Below are 27,242 nucleotides of genomic sequence, written 5' to 3'. Positions count from 1 at the left end.
CACCTTTTAAATTTCCCCTCCAAGCACAAATCCTCACCCTCCACTCCAAACCCTCGTAGCGCAAATACCCCTCAATTATCCCTACTAGCATAAATCCCCCTCTTACCATATTACCTTTTCTAGCACAAACCCCCCAAATCCCCCCACCAAGAATAAATCCCCCTTCACCCATCCCCCCCCGAAATCACCGTTCCTAGCATACCTCCCCAAATTTCCCCTCCTGGAACAATTCTTACCCCCTGACCCCCTCTTCCCCCCAACTCCTCATGGTGCCCCCCCCCCCCACATCATATGATAACACAGTGCCCAGGGCAGCCGCCCCTCCTGCCCACCCCTTGTCCCAGCCCTGAAGCTAACCCTAATGGTAACTGTTATGCCGCGTACACGCGACCGGACTTTTCGATGGACTTGGTCCGGCGGACAATCCGACAGACTTTGCAGCTGAGGACCACCGGACTTTCAAACGAACGGACTTGGCCACACACGATCACTCCAAAAGTCCTGCGGATTCGAACGTGATGACGTAGAATAAGGAAGTTCATAGCCAGTAGGCAATAGCTGCCCTAGCGTCGGTTTTAGTCCGTCGGACTAGCACACAGGCGACCGGAATTTTCGACCGGACTCAAGTCCGTCGGAAAGATTTGAAGCAAGTTTTATTCCTAGGTCCGCCGGACTTTCGGGACTTTTTTCACAATTTTGGCTCTTAGGCCTAGACCTATTGGAAACAAAGCCAGGTCATATTTTTCACCATACTGTTACCTTAGGCCCGGGCCTCTGTGGCACATCCATAGACCTTGACCCAGACACATTGTAGAGGAGATCTCAGGAGTGTAACATAACGACCACATGGCTTTCTGAAAAAATAAAGGCATTTATTGCCAGCTCAGAGCAGACATGGAGATCACAGGGCTTTGTTTATTAACAAAGTGTTATGCCACGTACACACAACCGGACAAAGTGTTATGCCACGTACGCACAACCGGACAAAGTGTTATGCCACGTACACACAACCGGACAAAGTGTTATGCCACTGGAGCCCACACACGATCGAATTGTCTGACGGATTCCAGTCTGCTGGACCAAGTCCGTCGAAAAGTCAGGTTGTGTGTAATAAACTTTAAACTTTGTTAATAAACAAAGCCCTGTGATCTCCATGTCTGCTCTGAGCTGGCAATAAATGCCTTTATTTTTTCAGAAAGCCATGTGGTCATTATATTACACTCCTGAGATCGTCTCTACAATGTGTCTGGGTCAAGGTCTATGGATGTGTCAGAGGCCTGGGCCTAAGGTAACAGTATGGTGAAAAAACGACCTGGCTTTGTTTCCAATAGGTCTAGGCCTAAGAGCCAGAATGGTGAAAAAAAGTCACATGGCTTTGTTTCCCAACAAAGCCATGTGATCACCATATCAGCACTGAGCTATGGCTATCTTGCTAAACCAAGCCAACTCTAAGTGCCCGTTCACACAGGGGCGACGCGACTTGCAGCGCGACTCACAGACGCGACCTGCACACGACTTCAGCGGCAACTTGCAAAATGACTTCTGTATAGAAGTCAATGCAAGTCGCCTGAAGTCGCCCCAAAAATAGTACAGGAACCCTTTTCTAAGTCTGAGAGACTTGAGTCGCTCCTATTAGAACGGTTCCATAGTACAGAATGGAGCGCGACTTGTCAGGCGGCTAAGTCGCCTGACAATGGGCCCGTCATAAAGTCCTTCACCAAAAGAGACAGGATGGTGAAGAACGATTACTGTATCAACACTGATATGCATCTGTTGCTAAACAAAGCCAACCCTAACCCTAACTTCAATATACTTTAAAAAAAAACAAAGCCCTGTGATCCCCATGTCAGCACTGAGTTGGCAATAAATGCCTTTATCAGAAAGCCATGTGGTTGTTACATTACGCTCCTGAGATCTTCTCTACTATGTGCCCGGGTTGAGTTCTATGGGCTCGTCATAACGCTGATAGAGACAGGATGGTGAAGAAAATCACATGGCTTTGTTTCTTAAAGCCAAGTGTTCACCGTATCGGCACTGATCAATGATCTCTTGCTAATCAAAATCCAACCCTAACGCTAACTTTAATACACTGTTGATCAGGGCCGTCTTTAATATTGATTGGACCCTGGGCAAAAAGTTTCTTAGGGCCCCCCTCCCTCCCCCCATGCAATTTCGCTCTCCACCTTCTCTGAGACATACAATAAATAGCAGCTAGACTTAAAATCAGTTTACTGTATCAGATCAGGCAGCGATTGCGATTGGTTGCCAGAGGTTACAGCATATTATTACTGCTTACTGACTAGTTGCTAGAGGTTACAGCACTCCTTAGGGCTCACTGATTAGTTGCTGGAGGTTACAGCACATTTCTGCTTGTTGATTGGCTGCTAGAGATTACTGTACAGTAATACTGCTCACTGGTTGCTATAGGTTACAGTACATCTTCTCCTCACTGCAGGGGGGCACGCTATACCTATGAATACGGCCTTTATTTACATATCAATGCAGTTGGCCTCAGCTATTTACATATGCATGTCACTGCTATTTACATATGAATGCTGGTAATTTACATGTAAACACAGGGTCTGCAGGTGAGTCATCTGTACAGAACAATAGGGCAGAGCTGGGCAGCATTAGTACCAGCACTTCACACTGAGATATCGGGACACAGCACAGGACTAAAACTTCAAGGGAATGTAAACTGGGATAGTTGGCAAGTATGAGGCAGCTGCTTTGGGCCCCACAACAATGACAGGGCCCAGGGCAGCTGCCCCTTTTGCCCTGCCTTAAAGATGGCCCTGCTGTTGATAAACAAAGCCATGTGATCCCCATGGCAGTGCTAAGCTGGCAATAAATGCCTTTATCATAAAGCCACGTGATCGTTATGTTACCCCCCCTGAGATCTTCTCTACCATGTGCCCAGGTCAATGTCTATGTGTGCGTCATAGAGGCCTGGGCCTAAGGTGCCAGGATGGTGAAAAAAGTTGCACGGCTTTGTTTCCTAACAAAGCCATGTGATCTCCATATCAGCACTGATCTAAGGCTACGTTACTAAACAAAACCAACACTAACGCTAACTTTAACACACTGTTGTGTTGATAAACAAAGCCCTGTGATCTCCATTAGGGATGAGCCGAACACCCCCCTGTTCGGTTCGCACCAGAACCTGCGAACAGACCTAAACTTCGTGTGAACTTTAGAACCCTATTAAAGTCTATGGGACTCGAACATTCACAATCTAAAGTGCTCATTTTAAAGGGTAATATGCAAGTTACTGTCCTAAAAAGTGTTTGGGGACCCGGGTCCTGCCCCAGGGGACATGGATCAATGCAAAAAAAAAGTTTTAAAAATGGCCGTTTTTTCAGGAGCAGTGACTTTAATAATGATTAAAGTGAAACAATAAAAGTGTAATATTCCTTTAAATTTCGTAGCTGGGGGGTATCTATAGTATGCCTGTGAAGGGGCGCATGTTTCCCGTGCTTAGAACTGTCCCTGCACAAAGTGTCATTTGTGCAGGAAAAAAAGTCTTTTAAAATCACTTGCGGCTAAATTGTCGGGTCTCCGTAATACAGAGAACACTCAATGAGTGTTCTCTGTATTAGCCGACAATTCATTCATTCATTGATTAAAAAAAAAAAAAAAAAAAAAGCGTGGGGGTTCCCCTAAATTCAATTACCAGGCCCTTCAGGTCTGACATGGATATTAAGGGGAACCCCTGTCAAATTAAAAAAAAAAATTGACGTGGGGGTCCCCCCAAATATCCATACCAGACCCTTCAGGTCTGATATGGATATTAAGGGGAACCCCGCATCAAATTTTAAAAAAAAATTGACGTGGGGGTCCCCCTAAATATCCATACCAGACCCTTTATCCGAGCACGCAACCTGGCAGGCCGCAGGAAAAGAGGGGGGGACGAGAGAGCGGCCCCCCCTCCCTCCTGAACCGTACCAGGCCACATGCCCTCAACATTGGGAGGATGCTTTGGGGGTCTGTGACCCCTCAAAGCACCTTGTCCCCATGTTGATAAGGACAAGGGCCTCATCCTCACAACCCTGGCCGTTGGTTGTGAGGGTCTGCGGGCGGGGGGCTTATCAGAATCTGGAAGCCCCCTTTAACAAGGGGACCCCCAGATCCCGGCCCCCCCCCCTGTTTGAAATGGTAAGGGCCTACCATTTCACAAAGAAAGTGTCAAAATGGTTAAATAAGACAAACACACTTTTGAAAAATTCCTTTATTAAAAATAAAAAAAATTAAAAAAAAATTCCAGCGGTGCTAATTCACTCTTGCTATCCAGCGACGGGTCTCCGGGGTCCAGCGATGGATGATCATATCCAGCGACGGGGATCTCTCAGTCCAGCGCTGTCCATACATCCGTCTTCTGTCTCCTCTCTGGAGACACTGCAGAGAGCCGAGCGCTGACATTTCTTATATTGGGAGGGCGGGGCCACCCGTCACCTGACCCCGCCCCTCTGACGCAGGAGAGGGAAGCCAGGGGTTCCCCAGTGACGTGTGGGTGACCCCGCCCCCTCTGATGTAACGCAGGTTTCCGTTACATCAGAGGGGGCGGGGTCACCCACACGTCACTGGGGAACCCCTGGCTTCCCTCTCCTGCGTCAGAGGGGCGGGGTCAGGTGACGGGTGGCCCCGCCCTCCCAATATAAGAAATGTCAGCGCTCGGCTCTCTGCAGTGTCTCCGCAATGGAGACAGAAGACGGATGTATGGACAGCGCTGGACTGAGAGATTCCCCCGTCGCTGGATATGATCATCCATCGCTGGACCCCGGAGACCCGTCGCTGGATAGCAAGAGTGGATTAGCACCGCTGGAATTTTTTTTTTATTTTTTTTATTTTTAATAAAGGAATTTTTCAAAAGTGTGTTTGTCTTATTTAACCATTTTGACACTTTCTTTGTGAAATGGTAGGGGTACTTTTGTACCCCCTTACCATTTCAAACAGGGGGGGGCCAGGATCTGGGGGTCCCCTTGTTAAAGGGGGCTTCCAGATTCTGATAAGCCCCCCGCCCGCAGACCCTCACAACCAACGGCCAGGGTTGTGAGGATGAGGCCCTTGTCCTTATCAACATGGGGACAAGGTGCTTTGAGGGGTCACAGACCCCCAAAGCATCCTCCCAATGTTGAGGGTATGTGGCCTGGTACGGTTCAGGAGGGAGGGGGGGCCGCTCTCTCGTCCCCCCCTCTTTTCCTGCGGCCTGCCAGGTTGCGTGCTCGGATAAAGGGTCTGGTATGGATATTTAGGGGGACCCCCACGTCAATTTTTTTTTTAAATTTGATGCGGGGTTCCCCTTAATATCCATATCAGACCTGAAGGGTCTGGTATGGATATTTGGGGGGACCCCCACGTCAATTTTTTTTTAAAATTTGACAGGGGTTCCCCTTAATATCCATGTCAGACCTGAAGGGCCTGGTATTTGAATTTAGGGGAACCCCCACGCTTTTTTTTTTTTTTTTTTTTTTTTTAATCAATGAATGAATGAATTGTCGGCTAATACAGAGAACACTCATTGAGTGTTCTCTGTATTACGGAGACCCGACAATTTAGCCGCAAGTGATTTTAAAAGACTTTTTTTCCTGCACAAATGACACTTTGTGCAGCGACAGTTCTAAGCACGGGAAACATGCGCCCCTTCACAGGCATACTATAGATACCCCCCAGCTACGAAATTTAAAGGAATATTACACTTTTATTGTTTCACTTTAATCATTATTAAAATCACTGCTCCTGAAAAAACAGCCGTTTTTAAAACTTTTTTTTGCATTGATCCATGTCCCCTGGGGCAGGACCCGGGTCCCCAAACACTTTTTAGGACAGTAATCTGCATATTACCCTTTAAAATGAGCACTTTAGATTTCTCCCATAGACTTGTATAGGGTGTTCCGGCTTTTCGAATTTGCTGCGAACAGCCCAAATTGTTCACTGTTCGCTGAACAGGCCAACAGGCAATGTTCGAGTAGAACATGAGTTCGACTCGAACTCGAAGCTCATCCCTAATCTCCATGTCAGTGCTAAGCTGGCAATAAATGCCTTTATTAATCAGAAAGCCATGTGGTTGTTATGTTACACTCCTTGGACCTTCTCTACTACAGTGCCTTGAAAAAGTATTCATACCCCTTGACATTTTCCACATTTTGTCATGTTACAACCAAAAAACATAAATATCTTTTATTGAGATTGTATGTGATAGGCCAACACAAAGTGGCACCTAGTTGTAAAGTGGAAGGAAAATGATAGTTTTCAACATTTTTACAAATATGTAGCGCCGGTACTCCTGATGAGTACGCGCCATGTCTGTAAATTTTAGTTTTTTTCCCAAAACTGTAGTTGAGTTTTGGGATAAATTGTTCTAAATTATGCTTTGGTATCAGTTTGGCTGGGCTGTACAGAGGTTCTGCCTGGTCATTCAACGCATGCCCGGAAGCATCAAACTTCTTTTTTTCTCGGCTCGTCGCAGTGTTGTACGTCACCGCGTTCTTGGCGGTCGAAAGTTCAGCGAACTTTTGTGTGACCGGTGTGTATGCAAGCCGAGCTTGTGCGGGAATTCCGTCGGAAAAAAACATCCAAGATCCGCTCGTGCGTACGCAGCTTTAGGTGCCAGGATGGTGAAGAAAGTTGCGTGGCTTTGTTTCCTAACAAAGCCACGTGATCACCATATCGGCACTGATCAATGGCTATGTTAGCTAAACAAACCCGACCCAGATTTTAAGATCTCTACAACCCTGTTTCCCCTAAAATAAGACCTAGCGTGATTGTCGGCGATGGCTGCTATATAAGCCCTACCCCCAAATAAGCCCTAGTTAAAGTCCTTGTAGGTCTTATTTTCAGGGAAGGGCTTATTTTCGGGGAAACGGGGTTGGGCTTATTTGAGGGGGTAGGGCTTATATTGCAGCCAACACCGACAATCACGCTTGGTCTTATTTTAGGGGAAACAGGGTATGTGGCGGAGTTGGGGTCTGTAAGTGCGTCCTATTGGCCTGGGCCTACGGTGACAGAGTGGGTGAAAAGAATCACGTGGCTTTGTTTACCAACGACGTTCTTCACATAACCTGGTTGGCCCGTGTATATATGGGGAATATAACCGGACAATCACGGCTTTCCATCATCATTGTTCATAAATCAGTCATGACGTTGGACTCCGGAAGGACCTCCTGGGGGTTTCCGAAGCTGCTGGATGGATATCCAGAGAGATCTTCTCCTACGGCACGTTGTGCAGGCGATATGTCCGCCCTTGGGGACTCATTGACAGAACATTATTCATGCATGAAATATTTACCTTTCCCGCATTAATAATGTATAGCGCTTACCTCCCATCTTAATCCTCAATCCCAGCTCTATACATTCTGTATGCATAGAGCCGGCACCGCCATGTTTACATCTTTGCTGTTCCATATTTTTGTTGACTGTATTTCATGTACAGACTGCAAACACCTTCTCTGTTCGGCCTACCAAGAAAACTGCACAAGCACCAGGATTTACATGACTGCGTCACCTATGAGCCCGATATCTTCGTCCAGGAAAAAGAATGTGACCCTCTGTGATGCCTGAACAAATATGGCTCTGCAGATGGAACTCACTGGGTCTGTCTCCTGGTCTCTGCTCCGAGTTTGGTGGGAGGAACCGGCAGGCTCCTGTAAAACATCACAGCGCCCCCTTCCTGGGTTCTTCTAAACTTGCAGGACTCTATTAGCTGCAGCCACTATTTTGAAGCCCGCCCTTGTTACCGGCTCTAAACAACTTCAATCATCATCAATCCCCTCTCCCCGATTTGTACTCTCCTGCTTCTCACAGCTATTACTTTTTCAATAACTCTGTTTCTAAGCTTCATTTGAAAGAACACACCTTCGGCATCCCTTTAGACATGCATGCTGTCCACTGCATGCTGCCGGTGTTCTGCCTAATAGAGTCCGCCCATCAAATGGTGTCCGCTCCGTACTGCGCATGCGCAGTACGGAGCAGACGAAGCTTCGGAAAAACTCCGAAGCTGAACGGCGCCTGCGCCGTGAGTGGAGGTGGTAGCCCCACCATCCAAGCGGACATAGGGTTGTGAATTTTAGAGGGCCCCTCGCGGGCGAGCTTCGCTCGCCTCGCTCCGCTCGGCTCTTTTTTATTCTAACTCTATGTCCACTTGGATAGTGGGGGATAGAACCTGGACTCACGGCGCAGGCGCCGTTCATCCTCGGCAATTTTCGGAATCTGTGTTTCTGTGTACTGCGCATGTACAGTACGCAGGGGACACTATCTGATGGAGGACACTATTTTACAAGACACCGGCTTTAGCAGTGTAATCTGCTAATCAGCTGCTTTAGTATGCACATCTAAAGGGATGTCATAGATGTGTTCCTTCACATAATGACACATTTGTGGACACACGTAAAAGAACCTACCTGTGCAGATGTTGGCTGGAATGACCTTCAACCCCTTAGACCTGCACTCCACGGCCATGCCACATCTATGGCGCTCTGAGAGGTAGGGCTGAGTATGGAGGACCAGAAATGATGGTAGCTGCAGGGGCTACTTTGAAGCCCGCCTTCATTACCTGTCTAAACAACTCCACTCATCATTAATCCCCTCCTTCCCCCGATCTGTCCTGTCCCACTTATCACAGCTATTCGTTTTCTGTGCCGTCAACAATTCTGTTTCTAAACTTTATTTGAAAAAAAAAAAAAAAATGACATTTCCGGCATCCCTTTAGACATGCATGCTCCTCCCTGCTGACCTCTGAATGCTGCGGACTTTAGCCGTGCAATCTGCTGATCGGCTACTTTGAGCATACACGTCTAAAAGGATGCCAGGGATGTGGTTCTTTCAAAAAACGACGACCAATGTGTGGAAAGAGGAAAAGGACCTACCTGGGTAGACGGGTGGATGTTGGCTGGAATGGCTTTCAGCCCCTTGGATCCGCACTCCACGGCCATGCTGTAACAGCGGCACTCTGAGGGGCAGGGCTGGGCGCGGAGGGCCAGGAATGACGGTATGAAGAAGGCGGCGATGATGACGAACGAGTGATCTGATGAGGCCATTTTACTGCGGCTGCCGAGAGAGGAAAAAGAAATATACTAAGAGACATGTAAAAAAAACTAAACTAAACGAGTGTCATGAAATTCCAGACGTGTATTAGGGGGCGCCATATTTGGAACATATACAGTATATATACATCATGACTTCTAACTGGCCAATTCCATCGGGAAAAGATCATTTATATTCAAAACGTTTTTTTTATGATCACCAACAGACCAAATTGGCTTTAGCACCACATCCCTGAATTTAATAGATGGAAAGAGAAGGAAATTGGGACTTTTTAGGTGCAAAATAAATTGTCAAAATATCAAATTTAATGTATAAAAATTATTTTATTTTCTATTTTGAGGAGCAAAATAAAAAAAATATATATAACAACGGCTGGTACAGTTTATAACAATTTCATCCAAACAGCAAAAGAAGATGGACTTCCCAACATGTTTCGCCCGTATATCGGGCTTCTTCAGGGGATGCTGTCTGGTTAGGGGGTACAAGCCTTCTGTATCTCCTAGAAATATAGATCCGCGGCCTGGGAACCGAGGGACACAAACACGCCGCTATCTAAAAAATCAGATAAAAAAAAAAAGCACCTGTGGGTATTGAGAGTGTGTGGCCCTTGGTATCAAGTCTGCTGCAGAACCTATTATTTTGGTCCTTGAATGCCATCTATGGCCAACCTGCACTCTGTGCATTACCCACTTTTGACCCATGAACTAAGCTCAGAGGGCAGGAATGCATAACACACATAGTGCAGGAGTTGGGAGTAATGCACAGAGTTGAGAAGCGCATAATGTACAGAGTGAAAGGGTCAGGAATACATAATGCACACAGTGCAGGGGTCAGGAGTGGGTAATGTGCAGAGTGGAGGGGTCAGGAGTGGGTAATGCACAAAGTGGAGGGGTCAGGAATGGGCAATGCACAGAGTGCAGGTGTCAGGAGTATTTAACAAAGAGCACATGAGTCAGGAGTGGGTAACATATGAAGTGCAGTGGTCAGGAGTGGGTAATGCAAAGAGTGGAGGGGTCAGGAGTGGGTAATGCACAGACTGGAGGATCAGAAGTGGGCAATGCTCAGAGTGGAGGAATCAGGAGCTGCTAATGCACAGAATGCAGGGATCAGGAGTGGGTAATACACAGAGTGCACATTGTACAGAGTGCAAGGTAATGCACATAGTGGAGGGGTCAGGAGTGGGCAATACACAGAGTGCAGTGGTGAAAAATTGGTAATGCACAAAGTGCAGGTGTCAGGAGTATTTAACAAAGAGTACATGAGTCAGGAGTGGATAACATATGAAGTGCTGGGGTCAGGATTTGCTAAGGCACAGAGTGGAGGGGTCAGGAATACATAATGCACAGAGTGCAGGGGTCAGGAGTGGGTAATGCACAGAGTACAGGGGTCAGGAGTGGGTAATGCACAGAGTGCAGGGGTCAGGAGTGGGTAATGCACAGAGTGGAGGGGTCAGGAATGCACAGGGGTCAGTAGCTCGCAGAATTCAAGAGTCAGGAGTGTCTAATCTACAGAGTGCAAGGGTCAAGGCTTTTCCTGGCCTCCCATTAACCCCTTATATTCCTGGCATGCTGCAGGCTGTGCCCACCTCTGCCAGTGCTCAGCCCCCCCCCCCCCTATAATCCTGGCTCTAGGTGGCGGTTTAAGCACTCAATACAGAATGGTGAATGGCGGCAGGCTGGTAGTGGGTGACCCGGGCATCTCGTATATTGTGACACTCGGCCAGTCTGTGGTGGTGAATGGCGGTCAGTTCCTCGGATGGCATGCACTGAAGTGTGTGTGATCCCCATCCATCTCCTGCCAGGCTGCCTGTCCCTGGCACTGCCGATGGTTTTCCATCATCATTACTGAGGATGTATTTTGAGTTATTTTTGCAATTATAATGGTAAATGTATTTATTTATTTTGCTGCGGCTTCCACGCTTTACTTATCATTCTATATTTCCATTAGTGTATTATATTTTCAGATCTGTGTTGTCTCGCTCTGCTACCAACAATGCAGCTCTCCTGATCACCTGCGAAGACAAAACCCCAGCTACATAGAGACCGCATTGTCTGCTATCAGCCAACCATTGCCTGCGGCCCACGGACGCTCAACCTGCAGCCCACGGACGCTCAACCTGCAGCCCACGGACGCTCAACCTGCAGCCCACGGACGCTCAACCTGTGGCCCTCCAGCTGTTGCGGAACTACAAGTCCCATGAAGCATTGAAAGGCTGACAGTTTACAAGCAAAGAACAGGGGGCATGATGGGACTTGTAGTCCCCCCTGCTGGAGGGGCACAGGTTGGGCACCCCATGCGGGGGGGGAAGGGGGCAGTAAAATGCAGTCACTGGGTAGGACACTTATATATGAAGGTGAGAAGAGGGGGGGGGGGTAACCCTTCTGTATACTGCCGAGGTTTTCAAACAAATTACAATTTGGGGGGGGGGGGTGCTTTAATTGGGAACCCCTCCCCCTTTTTCCAGGTCCCCACCTAGGGGAGAACGACACGCAAACACAGGACCGCTGCATCACCCGGACCTCTGATAATGCCACAAGAACATGTTGGGACCGCAGGAAAATAAAATAAAAAATAAAATAAAAAATAAAATAAAAAATAAAATAAAAAATAAAATAAAATAATAATACTAATAATAATTTAAAGAAAGTAAACTATCCTAAACCCCCCCCCCCCCCCAAAAAAAAAAAAAAAAAATTAAACTTCAAATAAGAAGCTCAATGAGGAAAATTGAAAGACGTTTGCTTTCGCAAAAAACGGCAAAATCCCTCCGATCGTCCCCACCGATGACTTGCATGTGCAAATATAGAATGATTTATACAATCGTAGAGGAAATCGGATCAATTTATTTTAATCAGAATGAAATAAAATGGTTTACGATGCAAAGCCCTTCCCCTCCCCCCCCCCCATAGGAGATTGTTAGAGTGAGAAAGAAATCCCGGCGCATCTAAAAAAAAAAAAGAAAAAGAAAAAGAAAAAGAAAAGGATCTTCTGCATGGAATATTGTATTAGAGAGGCAACAAATAGACAGAAAATATGTCCCTCCAACATTACGTGCCTTGAAAAAGTATTCATACCCCTTGAAATTCCCCACATGTTGTCAGGTTACATCCAAAAACATAAATATATTTTATTGGGATTTTATGTGATGGACAAACACAAAGTGGCCCCATAAATGTGAAGTGGAAGGAAAATGATAAATGGTTTTCAATTTTTTTTTACTAATAAATACATAAAAAGTGTGGGGGAGGGGTATTTGTATGGCGCCCCCCGGAGTCAATACTTTGTAGAACCCCCTTTCCCCGCAATTCCATCTGCAAGTCTTTCTGGGGGTGTCTCTACCAGCTTTGCACATCTAGAGAGGACATTTCTGCCCATTCTTCTTCTGTGCAAAATATCTCAAGCTCTGTCAGATTGGATGGAGAGCGTCTGTGAACAGCAATTTTCAAGTCTTGCCCCAGATTCTCAATGGGATTTAGGTCTGGACTGTGACTGGGCCATTCTAACACATGAATATGCTTTGATGTAAACCATTCCATTGTAGCTCTGGCTGGATGTTTCGGGTCGTTGTCCTGCTGGAAGGTGAACCTCCACCCCGGTCTCAAGTCTTTTGCTGACTCTAATGCCGCGTACACACAATCGGAATTCCGGACAGAAAAAGACAGATGAGAGCTTTTCATCTGAAAATGCGACCGTGTGTATGGCTCCATCGGAATTTAGCTGTCCGAATTTCCGCCGGCCAAAAATTGAGAGCAGGTTCTCAATTTTCCAGACGGAAAAACTTTCTATCGGTAATTCCGATCGTGTGTATGCCATTCCGACACGCCAAAAATCACAAATGCTCAGATTCAACTACGAGACGGAAGCTATTGGCTACTGGCTATTGAACTTCCTTTTTCTAGTCCCGTCGTACGTGTTGTACGTCATTGCGTTATAAACGATCGGAATTTGATGTGACCGTGTGTAGGCAAGACAGCTTGAGCCGAATTCCGTCAGGAAAACCATCAGAGCTTTTTCCGACGAGAATTCCGATCGTGTGTACCATTGTAGCTCTGGCTGGATGTTTCGGGTCGTTGTCCTGCTGGAAGGTGAACCTCCACCCCGGTCTCAAGTCGTTTGCAGACTCTAACGGGTTTTCTTCTAAGATTGTCCTGTATTTGTCTCCATCCATATTCCCATCAACTCTGACCAGCTTCCCTGTCCCTGCTGAAGAAAAGCATCCCCACCACATGATGCTGCCACCACCATGTTTCACGGTGGGGATGGTGTGTTCAGGGTGATGTGCAGTGTTAGTTTCCGCCACACATAGCGTTTTACTTTTAGGCCATAAAGTAGAATTTTGGTCTCACCTGACCAGATCACCTTCTTCCACATGTTTGCTGCCCCCTCCCCCACATGGCTTCTCACAAACTACAAACAGGACTTCTTATGACTTTCTTTCTCCAATGTCTTTCTTCTTGTCGCTCTTCCATAAAGGGCAGATTTGTGGAGAGACGACTAATAGTTGTCCTGTGGACAGATTCTCCCCACTGAGCTGTGGATCTCTGCAGCTCCTCCAGAGTTACCATGGACCTCTTGGCTCTTCTCTGATGAATGCTCTCCTTGCCCGGCCCGGTCAGTTTAGTTGGACGGCCATGTCTTGGTAGGTTTGCAGTTGCGCCCATACTCTTTCCATTTTCCGATGATGGATTGAACAGACCTCTGTGAGATCTTCAAAGCTTGGGAGATTTTATTATAACCTAACCCTGCTTTAACAGCTTGCCGACCAGCCGTCATCATTATACTGAGGCAGATCCCGTGAGCCGTCGTAGCTGTACATTGGCTCCTTTAAGCGGGATAGAAGGTGTGCATCACTGCGCTGCAGGGGTGCCGGTGTGCGTGGCCAGCTGTGCCGGCCATGCGCTATCACAGGCACGAGAGCCAGAACAGGGATGTGTGTGTGTGTGTGTGTGTGTGTGTGTAAACACACAAATCCCTGTTCTGTGAACTGAGGAGAGGCAGATCATGAGTTCCTACTACCTAGGAACAGCGATCTGTCATCTCCTATAGACAGTCCCCTCCCCTCTACAGTTAGAACACACCTAGGGAACACAGTTAACGCTTTGATCGCCCCCTAGTGTTAACCCCTTCCCTGCCAGAGACATTTACACCATAATCAGTGCTTTTTTTATAGCACCGATCACTGTATAAATGACAATGGTCCCAAAAATGTGTCAAAAGTGTCCAATATGTCCGCCACAATGTCGCGGTCCCGATAAAAATCGCTGATCACCGCCATTACTAGTAAAAAAAAAAAATAATAATAAAAATGCCATAAAACTATCCCCTATTTAGTAGATGCTATAACTTTTGAGCAAGCCAATCAATATACGCTTATTGCGATTTTTATTACCAAAAACGTAGAAGAATACATATCGGCCTAAACTGAGGAAAAAATTAGCTTTTTTAAAAACAAAAAAAAGGGGGGGGGCGTATTTATTATAGCAAAAAGTACAAAATATTGTGTTTTTTTCAAAATTGTCGTCCTTTTTTGTTTATAGAGCAAGAAATAAAAACCGCCGTGATGGACAAATACCACCAAAAGAAAGCTCTATTTGTGGGAAAAAAAAGGACATCAATTTTGTTTGGGTACAACGTCGCACGACCGCGCAATTGTCAGTTAAAGCAACATAGTGCTGTTTCGCAAATAAATGGCGTGGTCATTGAGCAGCCAAATCGTCCGGGGCTGAAGTGGTTAAACTTCTCGACAACTTTATCCCTGACCTGTCTGGTGTGTTCCTTGGCCTTCATGATGCTGTTTGTTCACTAAGGTTCTCTAACAAATCTCTGAGGGCTTCACAGAACAGCTGTATTTATACTGAGATTAAATGACACACAGGTGGACTCTATTTACTAATTAGGTGACTTCTGAAGGCAATTGGTTCCACTAGATTTTAGTTAGGGGGTATCGGAGTAAAGGGGGCTGAATACAAATGCCCCCCCCCCCACACACTTTTCATATATTTAGCTGTAAAAAAAAAATGTTGAAAACCATTTATCATTTTCCTTCCATTTCACAATTATTCGCCATTTGTGTTGGTCTATCACATAAAATCCCAAATAAAGTACATTTACGTTTTTTGTTATAACATGACAACATATTAAAGGGTATGAATACTTTTTCAAGGCACCGTATATGTTGTAACCCTATCATAACCAGAGGTCTTTGGTGCCAAGATGTTCAGGCTAAATAAACAAACAGGTGAGTTTTTATTTTGGAAATTAAAATGTTGCTCTTTTTTTAATATAGGCTGACAAATGGACAAAAAACAAAAAAAAAAAAAGTTAATTATTTTTTTTCCTTATATTTTGTAATTGTATCTGATTAGAGTACTAAATATATGGCACTGCGGATACTACTACAGCTTGAACAGAGCAGCGGTCACCTGCAAGCTAAAGGCTTTTTATTTGCTAATCAACATTTAATTTCAGAAGATGGTTATATTCTATTTAATTCTATTCTTTAATTTATTCTATTCCTTAATTTTTAATTCTATGTTATTATACTCTTTTATTTTCTATTCTATCCCATTATTTTCTGTAAAAAAATAAATAATATATATATATATATATATATATATATATATATATATATATATTCTTTTATTTTCTAATCTGTTTACTCTATTATAGGCTATGCTTTTATTTTCTGTTTTCTTTCTATATTTTAGCTTCTATTTTAGTCTGTTCGGAAACTCAAATCGAAAATTATTTGAATTTGATTCAAACCCGATTTGAATTTCATCTGTTATTTCAGATTGGTTTAAAATTTGTTATAATTCGGACACCAATTTTTTTTTAATGTGTATTTATTGTGGCATTTTTTTGTTTGTATTTATTGTAGTATTTTTATGTGTATTTATTGTGGCATTTTTTATGTGTATTTATTGTGGCATTTTTTATGTGTATTTATTGTAGCATTTTTTGTGTGTATTTATTGTGGCATTTTTTGTGTGTATGTATTGTGGCATTTTTTGTGTGTATTTATTGTGGCATTTTTTTTGTTTGTATTTATTATAGTATTTTTATGTGTATTTATTGTGGCATTTTTGTGTGTATTTATTGTGGCTTTTTTGTGTATTTATTGTGGCATTTTTTGTGTGTATTTATTAGGGAATTTTGTGTGTGTATTTATTGTGGCATTTTTTGTGTTTGTATTAATTGTGGTATTTTTATGTGTATTTATTGTGGCCTTTTTTGAGTGTGTGCATTTATTGTGGCATTTTTGTGTGTATTTATTGTGGCATTTTCTGTGTGTATTTATTTGGCATTTTTGTGTGTATTTATTGTGGCATTTTTTTATGTGTATTTATTGTGGCATTTTTGTGTGTATTTATTGTGGCACATTTTATGCATACTTATTGTGGCTTTTTTTGTGTGTACTTATTGTGGTATTTTTTATATGTATTTATAGTGGCATTTTTTTGTGTGTATTTATTGTGCATATTTTATGTGTATTTGTTGTGGCATTTTTGTGTGTATTTATTGTGGCATTTTTGTGTGTGTTGTGGCATTTTTTGTGCGTATTTATTGTGGCATTTTGTGTGTATTTATTGTGGCTTTTCTATGTGTATTTATTGTGTCATTTTTGTGTGTATTTATTGTGGTATTTTTTGGTTTGTATTTATTGTGGCATTTTTTGGTTTGTATTTATTAGGGCATTTTTTGTATGTGTGTGTGTATTTATTGTGCCATTTTTCGTGTGTATTTAATGTTGATATTTTTAATGTGTGTTTATTGTGGCATTTTTTTGGTTTGTATTTATTGTGGTATTTTTAAGTGTATTTATTGTGGCATTTTTGTATTTATTGTGCCATTTTTGTGTGTATTTATTGTGGATTTTTGTGTGTATTTATTAGGGCTTTTTTGTGTGTGTGTGTGTGTGTGTGTGTGTGTGTGTGGGTGTAGTTATTGTGGCATTGTTTTGTGTTTGTATTTATTATGGTATTTTTATGTGTATTTATTTTGCCATTTTTAATATTTTTTTTTGTGTGTGTGTATTTATTGTGGCATTTGTAAGGAATAACACACAGGTGAACGTGCGTGTATTGCGGAGGTGCACTGAGCATGTCTTTTCCTTTTGGCCAGACATGTACTATTAATAAGAGATCGCCCACGCTGGCATTAATATACAAGAGACCCATTTCTGCCCGTCTCTGTGCAGGACAAGGCGGGCAGAAGATTTCCTGCCATTTCCTCTCCATCGCTGTATATTAAAGGCCCTCGGGTGCCCTTCTCGCCTCTTTGAATGCGGCAGACATCTGAGGTGGCTCACGCCAGCCTGACCTCCTGACACGCAGTCCCGGCGCCCCTCCGGAGAGACCGCCAATCAAAGCTTCCTGCCCAACGTTCTCAGAAAGAACCGGCGCCAGGGGGACTCGGGATTCTATAAAAACCCCAGAATGATCTTTTGTGAAATATCCGGAATAATTCCGCTTTTAACTGTGAAAAAAAAAAAAAAAAACATGGCGTGAGCCCTCTCTACCGGGCGTCGGGAGCGCCGGGCTGGACGGGTAAATGTAGAGGCATTAATGCGAAATACGGCGCCTTGAAAAAGTATTCATACCCCTTGAAATCTTCCACATTTTGTCATGTTACAACCAAAAAACGTAAATGTATTTTATTGGGATTTTATGTGATGGACCAACACAAAGTGTCACATAATTGTGAAGTGGAAGGAAAATGATAAATGGTTTTTAAAATGTTTTACAAATAAATATGTGAAAAGTGTGGGGGGTACATTTGTATGGCGCCCCCCGGAGTCAATACTTTGTAGAACCGCCTTTCACTGCAATTACAGCTGCAAGTCTTCTACCACAATTCACAATTATGTGCCTCTTTGTGTTGGACTATCACATAAAACCCCAATAAAATACATTTACGTGTTTGGATGTAACATGACAAAATGTAGAACATTTCAAGGGGTATGAATACTTTTTCAAGGCGCTGTAGACGAATGATTAGCTCTTGGCTAAGCACCGGATCCATACAGCACCATGAGAGGCATTATATTTATTATTAATAATCGTCCTCCATTCTGCTTCATGGAGTGAGATCATTCCATCCCTTCCTTCTGGTAATGAAGCCGTACAAGGATCAGTGACTGAAGGATAATGGCAATTTAAACGCAATTAAATTCAGCAGTGTCAGTAGAGGAAAACTTGTGGCAGGCGAGGAAGAAAGATCAGGAGAAACAGTAGTTTGTGTCTCTGCCCCTCCCACCATAGAAAGATTTTCCTGAGATTTCCTACAGTAGTTTGTGTCTCTGCCCCTCCCACCATAGAAAGATTTTCCTGCAGTAGTTTGTGTCTCTGCCCCTCCCACAAAGGTGAGATTTCCTGCAGTAGTTTGTGTCTCTGCCCCTCCCACAATGATGGGATTTCCTGCAGTAGTTTGTGTCTCTGCCCCTCCCACAAAGGTGAGATTTCCTGCAGTAGTTTGTGTCTCTGCCCCTCCCACAATGATGAGATTTCCTGCAGTAGTTTGTGTCTCTGCCCCTCCCACAATGATGAGATTTCCTGCAGTAGTTTGTGTCTCTGCCCCTCCCACAAGGGTGAGATTTCCTGCAGTAGTTTGTGTCTCCGCCCCTCCCACAATGATGAGATTTCCTGCAGTAGTTTGTGTCTCTGCCCCTCCCACCATAGAAAGATTTTCCTGCAGTAGTTTGTGTCTCTGCCCCTCCCACAATGGTGAGATTTCCTGCAATAGTTTGTGTCTCTGCCCCTCCCACAATGATGAGATTTCCTGCGGTAGTTTGTGTCTCTGCCCCTCCCACAATGATGAGATTTCCTGCAGTAGTTTATGTCTCTGCCCCTCCCACAATGGTGAGATTTCCTGCAATAGTTTGTGTCTCTGCCCCTCCCACAATGATGAGATTTCCTGCAGTAGTTTGTGTCTCTGCCCCTCCCACAATGGGGAGATTTCCTGCAGTAGTTTGTGTCTCTGCCCCTCCCACAATGATGAGATTTCCTGCAGTAGTTTGTGTCTCTGCCCCTCCCACAATGGGGAGATTTCCTGCAGTAGTTTGTGTCTCTGCCCCTCCCACAATGGGGAGATTTCCTGCAGTAGTTTGTGTCTCTGCCCCTCTCACAATGGGGAGATTTCCTGCAGTAGTTTGTGTCTCTGCCCCCCCCACAATGGTGAGATTCCCTGCAGTATTTTGTGTCTCTGCCCCTCCCACAATGGTGAGATCTCCTGCAGTAGTTTGTGTCTCTGCCCCTCCCACAATGATGAGATTTCCTGCAGTAGTTTGTGTCTCTGCCCCTCCCACAATGATGAGATTTCCTGCAGTAGTTTGTGTCTCCGCCCCTCCCACAAAGGTGAGATTTCCTGCAGTAGTTTGTGTCTCTGCCCCTCCCACAATGATGGGATTTCCTGCAGTAGTTTGTGTCTCTGCCCCTCCCACAAAGGTGAGATTTCCTGCAGTAGTTTGTGTCTCTGCCCCTCCCACAATGATGGGATTTCCTGCAGTAGTTTGTGTCTCTGCCCCTCCCACAAAGGTGAGATTTCCTGCAGTAGTTTGTGTCTATGCCCCTCCCACAATGATGAGATTTCCTGCAGTAGTTTGTGTCTCTGCCCCTCCCACAATGATGAGATTTCCTGCAGTAGTTTGTGTCTCTGCCCCTCCCACAAGGGTGAGATTTCCTGCAGTAGTTTGTGTCTCCGCCCCTCCCACAATGATGAGATTTCCTGCAGTAGTTTGTGTCTCCGCCCCTCCCACAATGATGAGATTTCCTGCAGTAGTTTGTGTCTCCGCCCCTCCCACAATGATGAGATTTCCTGCAGTAGTTTGTGTCTCTGCCCCTCCCACAATGATGAGATTTCCTGCAGTAGTTTGTGTCTCTGCCCCTCCCACAATGATGAGATTTCCTGCAGTAGTTTGTGTCTCCGCCCCTCCCACAATGATGAGATTTCCTGCAGTAGTTTGTGTCTCCGCCCCTCCCACAATGATGAGATTTCCTGCAGTAGTTTGTGTCTCTGCCCCTCCCACAATGATGAGATTTCCTGCAGTAGTTTGTGTCTCTGCCCCTCCCACAATGATGAGATTTCCTGCAGTAGTTTGTGTCTCTGCCCCTCCCACAATGATGAGATTTCCTGCAGTAGTTTGTGTCTCTGCCCCTCCCACAATGATGAGATTTCCTGCAGTAGTTTGTGTCTCTGCCCCTCCCACAATGATGAGATTTCCTGCAGTAGTTTGTGTCTCTGCCCCTCCCACCATAGAAAGATTTTCCTGCAGTAGTTTGTGTCTCTGCCCCTCCCACAATGATGAGATTTCCTGCAGTAGTTTGTGTCTCCGCCCCTCCCACAATGATGAGATTTCCTGCAGTATTTTGTGTCTCTGCCCCTCCCACAACTATTGTTGATAGGTGAGCGTGGTATACCATTAGCTGCAGATCTTGGTGAAAATGGTTATTCTGGTTGAAAACTCAGCTAGCCGGCAACAATGCACCTCCAAAAACCCCAGTTCAGGGTGGAGCCGGTCTTTCCCGGCATGTCTCCCCCCATTTATCACCCGGCGTTGTCTTCATGGAGAAGATTGGCTCCGTTCATCAACATTTCTCATAAAACACATAACCATTATTCAAGTTTTGTTTTGTGTCTGCGGAGATACCAATATCCCGAGGCCGGAGCCTTCCTGATGTGCGCACAATCTGCCGACAATACGCCGCGTGCATCTCAAACGGGGAACGTGCTCAGTCAGCCAGGATATTGTTAGTGATACTCATATGGGAAGAATAAACCACAAGGCAGCGATCTGCCTCCGGGCCAAAACATGTCCACCGAGAAATCCCCACTATACATTCTACAAATGTAAAACGAAATAGCTCTGACATATACCGCAGTGCTGTAAAGAGGACACTGACCCAGTCACATCAGTCTCTGTACCACAGGAGCTTACACTTAGTATTTGACCCCCTGCTGATTTTGTACGTTTGCCCACTGACAAAAATAAACGATCGGTCTAGAATTTTAATGGTCGGTTTATTATACCCAGTGAGAGACAGAATAACACAAATATCCCGAAAAACGCAATTCAAAAAAATGATAAATTGATTTTCATTTTAATAAGTGAAATAAGTATTTGACCCCTTCGCAAAACATGACTTGGTAGTTGGAGAACCCTTGTTGGCAATCACAGAGGTCAGACGTTTCTTGTAGTTGCCCACCAGGTTTGCACACATCTCACGAGGGATTTTGTCCTCTTTGCAGATCCTCTCCAAGTCATGAAGGTTTCCAGGCTGACTTTTGGCAACTCGAACCTTCAGCTCCCTCCACATATTTTAAGGATTAAGGTCTGGAGACTGGCTAGGCCAATCCTGGACTTTAATGTGCTTCTTCTTGAGCCACTCCTTTGTTGCGTTGGTCGTGTGTTTTGGGCCATTGTCATGCTGGAATACCCATCCATGACCCATTGTCAATGCCCTGGCTGAGGGAAGGAGGTTCTCACCCAAGATTTGATGGTACATGGCCCCGTCCATCGTCCCTTTGATGCAGTGAAGTTGTTCTGTCCCCTTAGCAGAAAAACACCCCCAAAGCATAATGTTTCCACCTCCATGTATGACGGTGGGGGATGGTGTTCTTGGGGTAGTCAGCATTCTCCTTCATGGTGAGTTGAGTTGATGCCAAAGATCTCGATTTTGGTCTCATCTGACCACAACACTTTCCCCCAGTTCTCCTCTGAACCATTCAGATGTTCATTGGCAACCTTCAGACGGGCTGTACATGTGATTTCCTGAGCAGGGGGGACCTTGCGGGGGCTGCAGGATTTCAGTCCTTCGCGGTGTAGTGTGTCACCAATTGTTTTCTAGGTGACTATGGTCCCGGCTGCCTTGAGATCATTGACCAGATTCTCCCGTGTAGTTCTGGGCTGATCCCTCACCGTTCTCATCATCATTGGAACTCCACGAGGTGAGATCTTCCATGGAGCCCCAGACCGAGGGAGATTGACCGCTATTTTGTGTTTCTTCCATTGGTGAAAAATGACACCAACTGTTGTCACCTTCTTACCAAGCTGCTTGGCGATGGTCTTGTAGTCCATCCCAGCCTTGTGTAGGTCCACAATCTTCTCCCCGACATCCTTGGACAGCTCTTTGGTCTTGGCCATGGTGGAGAGATTGGAATCTGATTGATTGCTTCTGTGGACAGGTGTCTCTTATACAGGTAACAAACTGAGATTAGGAGCACTCCCTTTAAGAGAGTGCTCCTAATCTCAGCTCGTTACCTGTATAGAAGACACCTGGGAGCCAGGTTGATTGATAGGGGATCAAATACTTATTTCACTCATTAAAATGCAAATCAATTTATAACTTTTTTGAAATGCATTTTTCTGGATATTTTTGTTATTCTTTCTCTCACTGTTAAATCCCTTTCACACTGGGGCATTTTTCAGGCGCTTTAGCTTAAAAAAAAAAGCTCCTGAAAGAAGCCGCAACTGCAATCCCAATGGGAAAGCCAGAGTGCTTTCACACCGAGGCGCTGCGCTGGCAGGGCGTCAAAAAAAGTCCTGCAAGCAGCTTCTTTGCAGCGGTGAATACACGGCTCCTAAAGCGCCCCTTCCCATTGAAATCAATGGGAAGTCCCTGCAAAATGCCCGAAAAGCACCTGAAAAGTGCTTTTGGCAGCAGCGCTTTGTGGGCGCTTTTAACCCTTTATTTGGCCACTAGCAGGGGTTAAAAGCGCCCCAATAGCGCTCAAAAAACGCTGGTACGCGTTTTTCAGGCGCTGACATTGTGAAAGGGCTCTTAAAGCACTCTGGCTTTCACACTGGGAATGCAGATGAGGCTTCTTTCAAGCGCTTTTTTTAATGCTAAAGCGCCTGAAAAATGCCCCAGTGTGAAAGGGGTCTTAAAATAAACCGACCAATAAAATTATAGACTGATCATTTCTTTGTCAGTGGGCAAATGTAGAAAATCAGCAGGGGATCAAATACTTTTCTTCCCCTCACTGTATACCGCAGCGCTGTACAGAGATCACTGAGCCAGTAACACCAGTCTCTGTACCAGAGGAGCTTACACTCAGAATATAGCATAGAAACAGTGGCATAGTATTTCAAGGGTAGCTCAGCCCTTTCTACAGTATCATGCAACTTGTTCATTTTGTTTTGTTTCTTTAGACAGACTTCTGTCCTGCCTTAGCATAGGAGGAGGGGCAGAGAGGGGAGGAGTCAGTGCTCTGGAGAACCAGTGAGAGGAGGAGTCACTGCCTTGGACAGCCAGTGAGCGGAGGAGTCACTGCCTTGGACAGCCAGTGAGGGGAGGAGTCACTGCCCTAGAGAGCCAGTGATGAGAGGAGTCCCTGCCCTGGAGAGCAAGCAAGGGGAGGAGTCACTGCCCTGGACAGCCATTGAGGGGAGGAGTCACTGCCCTAGAGAGCCAGTGAGGAGAGGAGTCACTGCCCTGGACAGCCATTGAGGGGAGGAGTCTCTGCCCTAGAGAGCCAGTGAGGAGAGGAGTCCCTGCCCTGGAGAGCAAGCAAGGGGAGGAGTCACTGCCCTGGACAGCCATTGAGGGGAGGAGTCACTGCCCTAAAGAGCCAGTGAGGAGAGGAGTCCCTGCCCTGGAGAGCAAGTGAGGGGAGGAGTCACTGCCCTGGACAGCCATTTAGGGGAGGAGTCACTGCCCTGGAGAGCAAGCGAGGGGTGGAGTCACTGCCCTGGACAGCCATTGAGGGGAGGAGTCACTGCCCTGGAGAGGCAGAGAGAGGTAGAGTCACTGTCCTGGAGAGCCAGTAAGGGGAGGAGTCACGGTCCTGAGGAGCCAGGGATGGGAGGAGACACTGCCTTGGACAGGCAGAGAAGGGAGGAGTCACTGCCCTAGAGAGCCAGTGAGGAGAGGAGTCACTGCCCTGGAGAGCAAGTGAGGGGAGGCGTCACTGCCTTAGAGAGCCATTGAGGGGAGGCGTCACTGCCTTAGAGAGCCATTGAGGGGAGGCGTCACTGCCCTGGAGAGGCAGAGAGGGGTGGAGTCACTGTCCTGGAGAGCCAGTAAGGGGTGGAGTCACTGCCCCAGATAGGCAGAGGGGAAGGGGCACGGCTTTGACTGATTCATTTGTAAGTGTAAACAACAGCTTGTGCTTTTGAGCTCTGTAAACAATGGACATTTTCTCAGCAGAGCAGCTATGAATATACATGAGTACATGAGAAAGAAGCACAGAGCTTTACTTGCCGTTAGATGAAAAATATTTCATATTTACCGTACATATAAATAAACAAAATATTATAAATTGTATTTTTTAGTCTTGAGCATAATAAATAAATATATACAATGTATACAGGCGCACATCCACAATTCATCTTTAGCACACACTTTCCATTGCCAATTTTCAAGTTCAAATTTTATTTGATCGGATCAGGGATACACATTTCTCTTTTAATTCTTTATGACAAAGTATCTGCGACATGAAATTTTTTTTCTGTATTTTACCCCGTGACCCAGTGTGGTGAGCATAGCGTCATCCATGAAGACGTAGTGGGGTGGAGCTGGTGATGTCACCAGGGTGGGGCTTGTGGAGGGCGGGATCCTTTCTTAGATGGGGGTAGAACAGAAGCTGTAGAACAAGTTTAACCCCTTACTGTCAGCTTTTGCTGCCCCTTTATTGCGTTCTTAATGTCCCCGCCCATGCTCCTGGCCCCTCCCTCCAGTGGAGTGCCCCCCACAGGAAGCAGCTTGCTATGGGGGCACCCGAGCCAAAGCTGCAGCTCTGTGCGTCCATTCAAAAAAGAAGCTGCGACCTGGCTCCACCCCCCCTCTCTCCTCTTTGGCTCACTGAATTTGATTGACAGCAGCGGGAGCCAATTGCACTTTGCTGCTGTCTCAGCCAATAAGGAGGGAGAGTCCCGATCAGACACACCTACAACATTGCTGGATAGAGATGGGGCTCAGGTAAGTATTAGGGGAGGCTGCTGCATACGGGAGGCTTTTTATCTTAATGCATAGAATGCACCTTCTGCCTTTACAACCACTTCAATGCCAGAGGCTGGTAGGCGGGCTCCCGATCATGTAATCATAGTGATTGGCTGTAACAGCGATCATGTGATCAGGAGCCCGGCCAATCAGATCCCAGTCATGGCAGAAAAGGCACCTCATCACACCGAGGTGGTTTTCAGGCGTTTCAGCACTAGAAATGGTGCTTGAAAACCGCCTTACTTTCATGCCAGTGTGTCCTTTCACACTGGGGGGCGGGGCACTTGCGGGACGTTAGGAAAATTCTTGCAAGCAGCATCTTTGGGTGGCGGTTTAAGGGGCGCCGTATTTAGCGCTCCCAAAACTCCCTGCCCATTGAAATGAATGGGTAACGCTTTCCAAAGTGACTGAAAAGCGATTCGGAAGCGCCGCAACACAGTGCTTTTAACCCCTTCTTTCGAGGTAAAAAGCGCCCGCTAGCGGCCGAAAAAAACAAGTGGCACTTTAGCGCTGACGCGGCCGCGCCCCAGTGTGAAAGGAGTCTAAGTGCTGTTGGTGACAGTGCAGTCAGAACAGGGACCTTAATTGCGGGATCGGCGGGGATTATTATAGTGAAAGCTGTAGATTTATAAATATTGAACATTAATATGAAATGACATTTCCACGTTACACACAATATACCATGTTAGTGATTGGCTGATGACAATTACCGGGAGTAAAAATAAAAAATCGAGAATTATCTAGAAAGCAGAAACGTTCAAAATTCAGAGGATGTGAATAAAGACTCTGCCCTCTATTCCTTCATACCTCTCAGATCCCAGAAATAAAGAGCGCCGGATTACCGAAGCGGAAAATACAACACAGCGCTGACACCAATCTCCCCCCGGACACCGCGCTCATCACCGCCTGACAAGTCTGTTCTCTTCTCAGCATGACAGAGAGATAATATACTGTATATGTGTGATAGAAAGGGAGAGAGAGAGAAAATATATATGATAGCTAGATAGATGAGAGTGAGATTTCCTGCAGTAGTTTGTGTCTCTGCCCCTCCCACAATGGTGAGATTTCCCGCAGTAGTTTGTGTCTCTGTCCCTCCCACAATGGTGAGATTCCCTGCAGTAGTTTGTGTCTCTGTCCCTCCCACAATGGTGAGATTTCCCGCAGTAGTTTGTGTCTCTGTCCCTCCCACAATGGTGAGATTTCCTGCAGTAGTTTGTGTCTCTGCCCCTCCCACAATGATGAGATTTCCTGCAGTAGTTTGTGTCTCTGTCCCTCCCACAATGGTGAGATTTTCCCCAGTTGTTTGTGTCTCTGCCCCTCCCACAATGGTGAGATTCCCTGCAGTAGTTTGTGTCTCTGCCCCTCCCACAATGGTGAGATTCCCTGCAGTAGTTTGTGTCTCTGCCCCTCCCACAATGGTGAGATTCCCTGCAGTAGTTTGTGTCTCTGCCCCTCCCACAATGGTGAGATTCCCTGCAGTAGTTTGTGTCTCTGCCCCTCCCACAATGGTGAGATTCCCTGCAGTAGTTTGTGTCTCTGCCCCTCCCACAATGGGGAGATTCCCTGCAGTAGTTTGTGTCTCCGCCCCTCCCACAATCCCACCAGTGATACAGTTCAGACATGTAATATAGTTACCCAATAGTGTATGTTCAACAAGGAAAAGACTTCCTACATGGAGATCCTTTAAAAACTTTTTTTCCCCTCTCCCCAGGTGGTCCCAGAGCACCACACAGTCCCAGAAACCGAGCCGGGGCCAGTAATCCAGCGATATGGCTTCCATTGTGCGTAAATAATTATGATATTGATACCTACAATATATTTTCCATAGCAGACCGTCCCTCTGAAGAAGACTCTTGGTATATGAGTTGAAACGCGTCAGCCAAAAAAATCTTTCATATTTTCGACATTTCATTACTAATGTTGCTATGAAATTCCTGCCTGCGAGTGTATATTCGGTTTCGTTTTAATTTTCCTACTGGAGCTCATTTTTTTAACCATCATGTTAGGCCTTTTGGTACTACTAATAAACAAATCTTTTTTTCAAATATTACTGACTTGATTTTTTTACTTTGCTGCCTAAAAACCCCACTTTGGGGGAATCTTTCCCTCTTGTTTATTTCAAATAGGAAAGCCCAGAACTAGCTGCTCATCTCCTAAATGTGACCTTCGTATGGGGCCGGAAGTGGAAGGTGGTTTTCTCTCTGGTCTTTGTACATCCCCCCCCCCCCGGGTCCTCTCCCTCCCTCTGCTCCAGTAAAGCTGGCC

At 45.6% G+C, this 27,242-nt stretch overlaps 1 protein-coding gene across 1 annotated transcript in view; it reads right to left on the bottom strand.

The window, feature by feature from the left end:
• LRRC24 (leucine rich repeat containing 24) overlaps positions 1–27,242 on the bottom strand; it is a 215,196-nt gene that overhangs the window by 24,154 nt on the left and 163,800 nt on the right. Inside the window, exon 2 of the mRNA XM_077493507.1 lies at positions 8,862–9,042. Within this exon, the coding sequence (XP_077349633.1) occupies positions 8,862–9,032 (171 nt within the window). The 5' untranslated portion in view covers positions 9,033–9,042. The remainder of the gene's footprint in view (positions 1–8,861; positions 9,043–27,242) is intronic.

This window comes from Lithobates pipiens, unplaced genomic scaffold (genome assembly GCF_037356315.1).
Source record: "Lithobates pipiens isolate NorthernLeopardFrog02 unplaced genomic scaffold, aLitPip1_a1.2 Scaffold_19, whole genome shotgun sequence".
In the NCBI taxonomy this organism is placed as follows: domain Eukaryota; kingdom Metazoa; phylum Chordata; class Amphibia; order Anura; family Ranidae; genus Lithobates; species Lithobates pipiens.
Note: the sequence above shows the minus strand (reverse complement) of the source record. Positions and strands in the feature narration are given on the sequence as shown.